Genomic DNA, 13,587 nt, shown 5'->3' on the forward strand with positions numbered 1-13,587 from the left:
CTCTCACCTAGTTTCCACATACAGAAAATTATTACAGATTTTATTACAACCAGACACAGCTTCCACAGATGTTGATGAGCCTGGTAGGGCGCTAAAAGTGTGAGGTACTTTTATGGTTCTTAGCTCATAGAAACGGCAAGTTGGGACTTGAAAGCAACTGGCGATCCCATCCCTTAGTAAATCTTGCCAGACAGGTCCACAGCTGTACAGGGCTGACAGGGCAGCTCCTACTCGAGGCAGGGCTCCAGCAGAACAATGCCGCGATACCTGCTGTGGCGCCAGCAGAAGGCCTGGGCTGGTGCGATGGTCTGAAGGAATGTGTCTACGCAGTGGTGTCATAAACTGGGCATTGTGTGCAGAGCCACATGTAACAAAACTTCACAAGTTTTCGTATACACTGATACTGCAAATAGGCCAGTGAACCGCCTCCCACAGCTGCCTTGGGTGTAGAAGAAAAAGGTTTAGAGATACTAAAAACTGCCAAGGCACAGGCGATTTAGATAAAGATCTTTGGGATTGTATCTATTCGCTTCTTGCTGTGGGAAGTGACATGAATTTGGAGAAAACATCTCTTTCCCCTCTCTGAAAACTTTAAAAAAAAAACAGTAGTTTTCTGTTTCTTTTTTTCAGAGACGCAGGTTTCTTAACTCTTGCCCTAGTCAAACATGAGTTTGTGCTGTCGTGTGGGAGGGGAGATTAGCGCCTCTAGAGCCCTGTGAGTTGCTCAAGACGGCGTGAAGGTGGTGCCGTTCGTTCACTTCATGCACAAATGGATTTTTTTCCTGGAGAGATGCAAAGCACTCGGGTGCGGACTTTGGTCTGGAAGAGCTTCTGGTCGAAGTTCTGGTATGTGCGCTGGGTACTTGGGACATGTCCTAAGACTGACTTCACCTTTGCGAGTAGTTTGGACTGGGAGCCTCTGGCGAAGTTTTTCCTGTACCGACAGTGTGACGTCAAAAGTCTTGGACTAATTTTTGCTGAGGGCAACTTATTCTTTTTTGGTTTACCAGTCTTGACGTTTGGTATCGTTGTGCGCACTGTCGTATAAGTGAGCCAAACTGGTTCTTCGTACGACCAGCAAACGGGCGTGGCACACACTGAAATCTACTGTGATTTCAGGACTCTGTTAGAGATGAAATTTGCGATCTGTCTTCCTGATCTCTAGACTGTGAGATTTTAGCATTTCTTTCGTGGCCGCGATCGATTCATAGGTGCTGCCTCCATGTCTCACCTTCGTCTCACACATCCTGCCAGCTGAAAGTTACATCGCCACATGAAGCAGAGAGGTTAATGTACTGTCGTTCCTGCATTGTCAGGGCATACAGATCTAGATCGCCACTTGCTCTCAGCTGCACCTATCTAGAGAAACTACAGTAGATTTGATAAATCAAAGTATGCTCTTCGTGAGATCAATTCAGATCGCATTATCCACATTTTTAGGGCCAGGGTACTTGACTCACTCCACTAGTTATACTGTCTCTGTCACACAGGTCTTTGTCCAGTGTAGTGTAGAATCACCCGTTAATTGTTTACAGTAGTGAAACAATAATTTATTTTGCGTAATTTAAGTCTGTTTTAAAGAAAAAATAAATGTTATTAGAACACTGAAATTATGCCAACATTGTCAGTCATTTAAACAGTCCCCACTAGGGTTACCTTTCAATATCACATTCGTCTTTCATCTTTTGTGTGCAATAATATCTGAATGAGGCACTGTAATTAACTAGTGACAATTGTAATGAAAATATCTGTCAGCAAATTGCTAATTTGGACAATACATGGTTGTATTCCAAGCACACATTCTCTATGCTTGAGAATGTATGATCCCATTGACATTGGCTGTAAAACAAGAAGGAATATTTTAAGATACAACTTAGTATTAGGAAAAATCTCAAAACGAAATTTTAAACGTGGGTTCAATGAAGGCAACTTCAGGAATGAAGGAAGACAGATGTCTATTACCGTAAGGTAAACGTGAGTTAAGATCTATGTCACTTAATAGGAATAAACAATTTTAGAGTTACCAAGCGAATTTCCAATTAATATTAGAAGGCGATAAGAGATAACCACAGGATGAAATGAATAAAGAGCACGATTGTGTAGTGATAAATGAGATTTAATGCTACACTGGAGCACGGATCCAAATTTCGTGTATTTCAACAGCATTTGCGTTAACCACTACGCTACCTGATGTAGTATAATAAATACGTAATGTACCGAATCGACTGTGAGAAAGCTAAGAGGCAAAGACGTTATCTGAGAGACTCTATGATAATTATATCGTTGACTCGGAATATTACTCTCTCTGTGGTTTTACTCGTAACTAAGGGTAAGTAGAGTTTTCTGTTCACTTCTTTTGATGTTATGTGGAGAATTGTACAAGAGACACAATAAACCGTTATTATTTCATTAGAACAAATGTGAGCGTCACGACCTTTATTAGTATTTTTGGAAGTATTGAAATAGCAGAATTGTTTCAGATTGAGTGCGACGTGTACGGGAAGAAACGTGGACAACAGCACTCGAACCTGCAAACTCATGTATGAATAGTTGCTAAAAATATCCAGCCGTCTCTCCCAAGACTCTTCATACGCGCAACAAACAGTAATTCTTCTAACAACACTATCAGAGACAATTTTATCACGTTGTTACGACCTTTTACCGCGAGCATAACACATCGACAACAGACAAACAAGAAATAGATAAACACATAAAAGAATGTACCACACTGAGTCCGCCCCAAGGGCTCAACCAAACTTCCAGGATCAGTAACGATTCTGTGTTTAATTTCAGAATACTAGTACTAAAGATTCCGTCACTGGGTTCATGGAAATTGCAATATTTTGGGAATGGAGAAGGAAGAGAGCTCCATAGGAGAATCTATAGTATCAGAGTTGGAAAATCGCGGATGGGAAAATCAGTGCCAATGAAAGTTGGCCTCGAACGTGAAGCCTGCTCAGGCAGCTTACTTTTTTAAAATGAACGCTTACGAAGATTAGGATATGAATCGAGTCATGGTCCTACGTTACTTTTCAATCCAGGTTTCGAATCCCAGTGTGGTAACAATTTTTACTTGTAAATACATACTCATTAAACATAAGTTCAACTTATGTGAACGATCTGCACTGATATCATTTCACGTCGTTGTTTCTTCACTTCCTTCATCCAGATCAATTCATTTATTTCATTTCATTGCATAAAATCAGTTTCAAATGAAGAAGAGTACAGAGGATTTAGTCCCACAATAAATGATATTCAAATAGTTTAAGTACAAAGTACCCTGATTTTTCATGAGAATGAGCCTAAAAATTAACTACTGATGCATGGAAAAATGGAGGGAAATTGATAAGATATTATGGAGATATATTTATAAACTGAGAACATGAAGGACTAAGGTTATCCTCTGTCTGATTGGGTACCACGTATGCATAGCCAAAAAATCTGGAGCGCTGTATGCTGGAGACATGATTGCAGAAGGAGTTGAGATGGTGATATTATAGGCACGCAAATGTGACTGCAGAAGGAGCTCAAGTAGTCCATCAATCATTTCATGAAAGAGTGCAGGTATTAAGCTGGAGGCGCTAAAGCATGGTTGTGGAAGGTGTCATGTTATCCTTCAAGTAGCTTGTCAATGGGAGGTGATGGGTAGATTTCGTTGAAAATCGATAAGTTCAGATAGTGTTGTAGAAGAACTCCAGGTAGTCCCCCAAATAGTCCACTAAAAGGAGGCGATGGATGGGGCAGCATTTATTGAAGCTTAAGACATTCAGACGTGATTGCATAAGGTGTTCAGGTAATTCCTCAAGCAGCCAATAAATAGGGCCGGTTGGTGTTGAAGGTGAAGGGATTAAGATGTAATTGAAAGAGTAGAGGTAATATCTCAAGCAGTCGCTCAAGGTGGATTACGAGCTGCTGAAGGTGTAGAAGTGCATCCAGAAGGAGTGCATGTAGTCCCTCTAACAGTTCACCAAAGGAGGTATGTATGACTGAAACTGGAAACACTCAGATATGATTCCAAGAGGAATCTAGCTAGTCCTTCAAAAGAAGTCCGCCGAGGGTTGGCGAGTTACTGTTGAAATCGTAGACGCTCAGGTAGTCCAGGTACCCCTCCAGTAGTCCGCCAAAGAGAGCCCGGTACAGATCAAATGGAAGACGTTCAGACATGGTTGCAGAACGAGCTTGTTCAGTAACAGAAGCAGTGTCACAGAAGGCGCATTGTTGGGGACGCTCAGACGTGGTTGCAGAAAGAATCGGTGTAGTCCCATAGGCAGTCTGTCCAGGGCGACCAGGTGTTGTTGAAGTGGGCAGGATCGGCAAGTGAGTTCTGTAGCAACAGGTCTGCCTGCCGCACCCAGGGCGTCCGCAGGGCGACGAGGCGCTCCAGCAGGAAGTCTTTCAGGAGCGGCTGGCTACCAGCCACCACGCCCTCCTGCTCGCAGGGGTCCTCCCTCAGATTGAAGAGACACGCGTCGTAGCTGGACCTGGGCACGCACCGCGGCGTCGACGAGTTGGAGGCGCAACTGACCGTGGCGTCGCGGCGCAGCCGCAGCATGGCGTCTACAGGCGTCGCGGTGCCCACGGCTAGCGACACTGCGCGCCCGCAGGGGCTCGAGGCTACGGCCTCCGGGTCGTAAGGCGGCGTGCGGGCTGCGTCCTCCCTCCCAGAGGCGCCGAAGAAGCCGTCCAGTGAGCCGTTCTGCAGCGTTCCTGCAGGTCATCATTACTTTGTGGTTACTTTACTGTCTATCTCCCAACTGCACCCCTCCCTCCCCCCAATCTCTCCCCTGTGTTGCTCAGACACGAGAACCTGCACGCACGCACACACACACAAATAAACAAACGCACACAGACAGGCACAGATAGATCTTAGAAGAGGAGGTCACGACGTTGGGATCACATATTCACTTCAAACTTCGTACACCTTTAATAGGCCATTACAACAATACCTGGTGGTCCACTGCTCGTGACCAAGCCAAAACTCTCACGAAATAAGCGTCAAATGAAAAAATTACAAAGAACGAAATTTGTCTAGCTTGAAGTTGGAAACCAGATGGCGCTATGGTTGGCCCGCTAGATGGCGCTGCCTTAGGTCAAACGGTTATCAACTGCGTTTTTTAAAAATAGGAATCCCCATTTTTTATTACATATTCGTGTAGTACGTAAAGAAACACGAATGTTTTAGTCGGACCACTGTTTTCGCTTCGTGATAGATGGCGCTGTAATAGTCACAAACATATGGCTCACAATTTTAGACGAACAGCTGGTAACAGGTACGTTTTTTTAAACTAAACTACAGAACGTAGGTACGTTTGAACATTTTATTTCGGTTGTTCAAATGTGACACATGTACCTTTGTGAACTTATCATTTCTGAGAACTCATGCTGCTACAGCGTGATGACCAGTAAATACCACATTAATGCAATAAATGCTCAAAATTATGTCCGTCAACCTCAATGCATTTGGCAATACGTGTAGCGACATTCCTCTCAACAGCGAGTAGTTCGCGTTCCGTAATGTTTGCACATGTTGTCAGGCGTTGTCGGTGGATCACGACACCAAATATCCTTTAACTTTCCCCACAGAAAGAAATCCGGGGGCGTCAGATCCGGTGAACGTGCGGCCCATGGTATGGTGCTTCGACAACCAATCCACCTGTTATGAAATATGCTATTCAATTCTGCGTCAACCGCACGCGAGCTATGTGCTAGACATCCATCATGTTCGAAGTACAACGTCATTCTGTCATGCAGTGAAACATCTTGTAGTAACATCGGTAGAACGTTATGTAGGAAATCAGCATACATTGTACCATTTAGATTGCCATCGATAAAATAGGGGCCAATTATCCTTCCTCCCATAATGCCGCACCATAAATTAACCCACCAAGGTCGCTGAAGTTCGACTTGTTGCAGCCATCGTGGATTTTCCGTTGCCGAATAGTGCATATTATGCTGGAATACGTTACCGCTGTTCCTGAATGACGCTTCATCGCTAAATAGAACGCGTGCGAAAAATCTGTCGTAGTCCCGTAATTTCTCCTGTGCTCAGTGGCAGAACTGTACACGACGTTCAAAGTCGTTGCCATGCAATACTTGGTGCATAGAAATACGGTACGGATGCAATCGATGCTGTAGCATTCTCAACACCGACGTTTTTTTCCCGATTCTCGCGCAGTTTGTCTGCTACTGACGTGCGGATTAGCCGCGACAGCAGTTAAAACACCCACTTGGGCATCATCATTTGTCGCAGGTCGTGGCTGACGTTTCACATGTGGCTGAACAGTTCCTGTTTCCTTAAATACCGTAACTATCCGGCGAACGGTCAGGACACTAGGATGATGTCGTCCAGGATACCGAGCAGCATACATAGCACACGCCCGTTGGGCATTTTGATCACAATAGCCATACATCAACACGATGTCGACCTTTTCCGCAATTGGTAAACGGACCATTTTAACACAGGTAATGTATCATGAAGCAAATATCGTCCGCACTGGCAGAATGTTGTTTGTGAGTATTACAGCGCCATCTATCACAAAGCGAAAAAAGTGATCCAACTAAAACATTCATATTTCTCTACGTACTACACGAATATGCAATAAAACTGGGGTTCCTTTTTAAAACACGCAGTTGATATATGTTTAACCTATGGCAGCGCCATCTAGCGGGCGAACTGTAGCGCCATCTGGTATCCTTCTTCAGGCTAGACAAGTTTCGTACTTTGTAGTTTTATCGTTTGATGCTTATTTCGTGAGATATTTGCCCGTTCACTGTCAATGGACCGCCCTGTATAATGGGCAAGTAGTAAAGTACTCTAATCTGGCAGTTCCGAGTAAATCGCAAGAGACGTTTTACGTTCCTATTACGTAAGTCATGTATCTGTACCAAGATGGCGGCTGTAAGACGTCACGGTGGTCAAGTGGAGGGGGCGCATGGACACCCACCACCTCTTATGCACTGCACCAGAGCACGCTTGTCATTCGCCCAACTCTACTGTCCCCTCCTTGACATCTGCCTTGCACTCGGGTGCTTCTTCCCCGTAGCGCTGCTGGAGAAGTCGTGGCCAAGCCTCATATGTTGACCGCCGCCCACTCTGACTCCACGCCCCATCTGCCGAGCAGGGCACGCCTGCAAGTCTTACCATATCCCCACCCTTCCATCCCCCTCTGTCTATGGCCACTCTCCTTTTAGATTACTTTCAGTATTATTGTTTTTATTTTTTTCTCCACACCTTGTTAATATAGAGTTTTGCACACCTCGTTAGCGTGTAATATCTCACGTTGGTTACCCGGGTGAGGAAATACATATGTGAAGAAATACATATGTTTCTTTCCTTTAATTTAAAAGCATGCGAAGTTCATAAGAACGCGAAATCCCGAAGATTGGCTAAAATTTACAGACGCGCGAAATTTGGCACGGACTTCAATGCGAGATGATTTTAATAGGTTCCACAACGAAACATTGTCTCGAAATTTGGTAGAAAATCCGAAGAAATTTTGGTCGTATGTAAAGTACACAAGCGGCAAGACGCAGTCAATACCTTCGCTGCGCAGTGCCGATGGTACTGTTACCGACGACTGTGCCACTAAAGCGGAATTATTGAACGCAGTTTTCCGAAATTCCTTCACCAGGGAAGGCGAATGGAATATTCCAGAATTTGAAACACGAACAGCTGCTAGCATGAGTTTCTTAGTAGACACCTTAGGGGTTGCGAAGCAACTCAAATCGCTTGATACGGGCAAGTCTTCAGGTCCAGATTGTATACCGATTAGGTTCCTTTCGGATTACGCTGATACAATAGCTCCCTACTTAACAGTCCTATACAACCGCTCGCGCACCGATAGATCTGTACCTACAGATTGGAAAATTGCGCAGGTCACACCAGTGTTTAAGAAGGGTAGTAGGAGTAGTCCATTGAACTACACACCTATATTATTGACGTCGGTTTGCAGTAGGGTTTTGGAGCATATGTTGTACTCAAACATTATGAATCACCTCGAAGGGAACGATCTATTGATACGTAATCAGCATGGTTTCAGAAAACATCGTTCTTGTGCAACGCAGCTAGCTCTTAATTCGCACGAAGTAATGGCCGCTATCGGCAGGGGATCTCAAGTTGATTCTGTATTTCTAGATTTCCGGAAAGCGTTCCTCACAAGCGACTTCTAATCAAGCTGCGGGCATATGGGGTATCGTCTCAGTTGTGCGACTGGATTCGTGATTTCCTGTCAGGAAGGTCGCAGTTCGTAGTAATAGACGCAAATCATCGAGTAAAATTGAATTTATATCAGGTGTTCCCCAGGGAAGAGTCCTGGGACCTCTGCTGTTCCTGATCTATATAAATGACCTGGTTGACAATCTGAGCAGTTCTCTTAGGTTGTTCGCAGATGATGCTGTAATTTACCGTCTATTAAGGTCAACTGAAGACCAGTGCCAGTTGCAAAGCGATTTAGAAAAGATTGCTGTATGGTGTGGCAGGTGGCAGTTGACGCTGAATAACGAAAAGTGTGAGGTGATCCACATGAGTTCCAAAAGAAATCCGTTGGAATTCGATTACGCGATAAATAGTACAATTCTCAAGGCTGTCAATTCAGCTAAGTACCTAGTTGTTAAAATTACGAACAACTTCAGTTGGAAAGACCACATAGATAACATTGTGGGGAAGGCGAGCCAAAGGTTGCGTTTCATTGGCAGCACACCTAGAAGATGCAATAAGTACAGTAAAGAGACAGCTTACACCACACTCGTTCGTCCTCTGTTAGAATATTGCTGTGCGGTGTGGGATCCTTACCCGGTGGGATTGACGGAGGACATCGAAGGGGTGGAAAAAAGGGCAGCTCGTTTTATATTATGACGTAATAGGAGAGAGAGTGTGGCAGATATGATACGCGAGTTGGGATGGAAGTCATTAAAGCAAAGACGTTTTTCGTCGCGGCGAGATCTATTTACGAAATTTCATTCACCAACTTTCTCTTCCGAATGCGAAAATATTTTGTTGAGCCCAACCTACATAGGTAGGAATGATGAACAAAATAAAATAATAGAAATCAGAGCTCGAACAAAAAGGTTTAGGTGTTCGTTTTTCCCGCGCGCTGTTCGGGAGTGGAATGGTAGAGAAATAGTATGATTGTGGTTTGATGAACCCTCTGCCAAGCACTTAAATGTGAATTGCAGAGTAATCATGTAGATGTAGATGTAATTTTAAAAAATTAAAAAATAAGGAAAACAACCAAAAACGAATAAAAGCTGGAGAGGAGCGGTTCTGATCCGAGAAGGGGAATCATCGTGGACATGCCTCAGGTTTCGACCCCTGCACACACTGTCTCCACCGACTCAAAGCTGATAATTCTATTTCCTGAAAAAGAAGTGGTTAGCAAGAGGGTCGTGGACGAGGCGATGGTTCGAATCCCGCTACAGGGAGTCATTTCGCTCGAAGCGTGGAAGTACAAAGTAGTTCCAGGTACCTTACCACATTGCGTATATAATGGGTATCGAAAATCATGTGAGGCATACATTTTCAGCTCTATGCGTTTCTTCGCTTACTTGCCCATAGTTGTAAATACATTTCTTCTAATAATTAAGTTTAGTTACAATTAATAGGTAATCAAATAGTACAAAGTTGACTAAAAGTTCATGCAAATATATGTCGTTTTTTAATTAAATTACTTCTCATGTGACATATAAATTAAATAAAATGATCAGTGATGAAAAAATATAGTTTAAAAATAACGTTTGAGTGGAGTCGAACCGTCGGCTCTCACACGTCCGTCTTCCGTAGCGCCAGCGCTAACCGCTTGCCGACGATGTACACCAACATCCGGCACCACCTAATCACAGATAGATAAGCCCCAAAATAGGTGCGTAAAACATCTCTTGTGATCTTGTCGCAATTGCCAAAGTAATGTACTTTACTACTTGCACGCTATGTTGTTTTCAACGGCCTACTAAAGGTGTACAAAGTTCGAAGTAAATCTGTGATCCTAATGCCGTCGGCTCCCTTTGTTTGGTAATCCATTTCAAGTCTGATCTGTGACTGAACCCTTGGACTTCTGTCTCTCTGAGATAGAGTAAGGTCCCAGTCGTCACTAAATACCCTGCCAGCAGTGAAGAATGCACTAGGAAGTATACCGAATAAAGAAATTTTATTCATTTTGCATGCACAGTTTCGTAGGAAGAACAGTTGATTAACAGTCGCGGTACAAAGAGAGACTACATTTGACAACACGAACGAAAGAATGACTGACATCGAAATAAGATACCAATTCGATTCTACACAGAGTACGCGAAAGAACTTGCCCCCCATCTAACAGCCGTGTACCGTAAGTCTCTAGAGGAACGGAAGGTTCCAAATGATTGAAAAAGAGCACAGGTAGTTCCAGTTATCAAGAAGGGTCGTCGAGCAGATGCGAAAAACTATAGGCCTGTATCTCTGACATCGATCTGTTAAAGAATTTTAGAACATGTTTTTCGATCGCGTATCATGGCATTTCTGGAAACCAAGAATCTACTCAGTACGAATCAACATGGATTCCGGAAACAGTGATCGTGTGAGACCCAACTCGCTTTATTTGTTCAAGAGACCCAGAAAATATTAGATACAGGCTCCCAGGTAGATGCCATTTTGCTTGGCTTCCGGAAGGCTTTCGATACAGTTCCACACTGTCGCCTGATAAACAAAGTGAGAGCCTACGGAATATCAGACCACCTGTGTTTAGCAAACGGAACACAGCATGTTGTTCTCAATGGAGAGACGCCTAAAGACGTTAAAGTAACCTCTGACGTGCCACAGGGGAGTGTTATGGGACCATTGCTTTTCACAATATATATAAATGACCTAGTAGATAGTGTCGGAAGTTCCATGCGCCTTTTCGCGAATGATGCTGTAGTATACAGAGAAGTTGCAGCTTTATTAAACTGCAGCGAAATGCAGGAAGATCTGCAGTGGATAGGCACTTGGTGCCGGGAGTGAAACTGACCCTTAACATAGACAAATGTAATGTATTGAGAATACATAGAAAGAAGGATTCTTTATTGTATGATTATACGATAGCGGCACGAACACTGGTGGCAGTTACTTCTGTAAAATATCTGGGAGTATGCGTGCGGAACTGCCACGCCAAGACAATCTTCACAATAGTCACTTGTAGACGGTCCGGGGCTCTGTGCTGCAGACATCGTCGCATTGTCCCCATCTATTGTTGCTGCTAAAAAGTACGAGGGTAATCCCAAAAGTAAGGTCCTCTAATTTTTATAAGTACATAGGCCTGCTTATTTCTACAATGGTTTACATCAGTTTACAGCTTGAGCATTTAGCTGTTTTTCGACATAATCACCATTTCTGTCGCCGCATTTTTGTAGATGCTGTGACAGTTTCTGTATGCCCATGTCATACCAGCTCGTCGCCATGCTGTTCAGAAAGTTATGAACCCCTTCTTTCACCTCGTCGTCGGAGCTGAATCGCATTCTGTCCAAATGTTCTTTCAACCTAGGGGTCAGGTGATAGTCACTGGGCTCCAAGTCAGGACTACAGGGTGGATGGGTGATTATGTTCCACTGAAACTGTGGTGTCACCGCCAGACACCACACTTGCTAGGTGGTAGCCTTTAAAACGGCCGTGGTCCGCTAGTATACGTCGGACCCGCGTGTCGCCACTGTCAGTGATCGCAGACCGAGCGCCACCACACGGCAAGTCTAGAGAGACGTACTGGCACTCGCCCCAGTTGTACAGCCGACTTTGCTAGCGAAGCTACACTGACCGATACGCTCTCATTTGCCGAGACGATAGTTGGCATAGCCTTCAGCTACGTCATTTGCTACGACCTAACAAGGCGCCGTATTCAATTGATAATTAATATTATGAAGCATGTACCGTAACGAGAGATGTTCTACAATTGTGGATTAAAGTTAAGTATTACATCAACTACTTACTTTACTTGCAATTCTCAAGATATTGTCCTGTTCCAGACCTCACGCCAGTCAGCGTGTAATTAAACGCGTGCATTTCGGCCTCCTCTAGAAAAACAGTGTTGGCTCTTCTGCCAACACTACAGAAACTATAGCAGGAGAGCAACGGTTTGCCGAGCGATGTGTACGCTCTTGCTCAACATTCCTCTTCTCCGGTTCTGAATTGCCCGTTTGAGTTTTTTCAAAGTCTCACAGTACCAGTCAGCGTTAATTGTGGTCCCAGTGGTTCAGCTCCGACGACGAGGTGAGAAGAAGAGGTTCATAACTTTCTGAACAGCATGGCGGCAAGCTGTGGCATACAAAAACTGCCACATCGTCTACAAAAATGCATCGACAGAAATGGTGATTACGTCGAAAAAAGCTACATGTTCAATCTATAAGCTGATGTAAACCACTGTAGAAATAAAAAGGTCTATGTACTTATAAAGAAAATAGGAGACCTTTCTTTTGGGATTACCCTCGTAATTAACCAACAGCCAAGGGAATTGTGTGTCACTTCTCTCTGGCGCTGCTCTAGTGAAGCTACAGAGATCGCTCATGTCAGTAAGAGTAGTGCATCTGAACTCAATCATTCCATATTCACATGACATTCCCCAAATCTCGACCAGTAGCAATGGAAATATTGTTGACCGATGATCCCTGCCTTCATAGGGCAGAAGTTTTCCGATGCTAAATCGTGACTTTTGCTGGTGGTCGTTTCTGATTCTTATCCAAGATACAAAACGATATCCTACAGTGAAAAAAAAAAAAAAAAAGGAAGCTGCAACATCGAGAAGGGGTTAAGGAGTTATGCAAGGTAAGCGAAAATTGGTAGCTGTGTGTCCTATATGTGAAAGATGACGTCTATTCTGATTTCATGCCAGTGATGACAGTGTGTTGGTTAGCAAGCCAAATGAGCACCTGCAAGCCAAGCCGTCTGCAGCCTAGGCTCACAGGACCTGCACATGGAGCTACGCTCGGGTGTGTGATTTCGTACGACCGTAGGAGCACTCTCGTGGTTATCCCACACACACTATCTGAAAATTTGTACGTCATTCTGATGGTTCGACCAGTTGTGCTGCCACTGATGAACAACATTGCGGGGGGCGTTTCCCTATTGCACACATACATTTATTGTAATCCAACATGTTCTACAGAGTGTCAACATGTTGCCTTGAACTGCTCGATTACCAAATATGCCTCCAATCGAGCATCCACGGGGCATCATCGGACAACTGCGGTGTCATCCACAACCATCACTAGCTGTTCCCGTGTTGATGAAGTGTAACAGGAGTGGAAAACCGACGTCTGACATCTGTATAACACAATGGTTGCATATTCGTAAGCATTCATTCAACATTCTGATGGTTATACCGGTTATTAATATACAAGCATATTGCATTTGCGATGACTTCTCATGGGCTTAGATTAATCAATGATTTGCAAGTTAATCAGTTATATATGTTCAATGTTTTAACTTCGTTGATTGTTCCAGTGGCTGCTTGGATTTTTGGTTTTAGCTAATAATTTTGTGAAGTTTCGTTGGTATTGGTATTAGTTGTAGTTTACTAGTATTAATACAAGTAGCTGCTTTCTTAGTAGAGAGAGAGAATTTCGAGACCGTTATTGTTAGTTCTAAAAATA

The 13,587-nt window shown here is 43.8% G+C and overlaps 1 protein-coding gene across 1 annotated transcript in view; it reads right to left on the reverse strand.

Annotated features, from left to right (window-relative positions):
• Positions 1–2,576: 2,576 nt before the first annotated feature.
• LOC124788390 (arylsulfatase B-like) overlaps positions 2,577–13,587 on the reverse strand; it is a 214,404-nt gene continuing 203,393 nt past the window's right edge. The window contains exon 9 of the mRNA XM_047255655.1: positions 2,577–4,707. Coding sequence (XP_047111611.1) covers positions 4,229–4,707 — 479 coding nt within the window. The 3' untranslated portion in view covers positions 2,577–4,228. The remainder of the gene's footprint in view (positions 4,708–13,587) is intronic.

The sequence above is a fragment of the Schistocerca piceifrons genome, chromosome 3, assembly GCF_021461385.2.
Source record: "Schistocerca piceifrons isolate TAMUIC-IGC-003096 chromosome 3, iqSchPice1.1, whole genome shotgun sequence".
NCBI lineage: Eukaryota > Metazoa > Arthropoda > Insecta > Orthoptera > Acrididae > Schistocerca > Schistocerca piceifrons.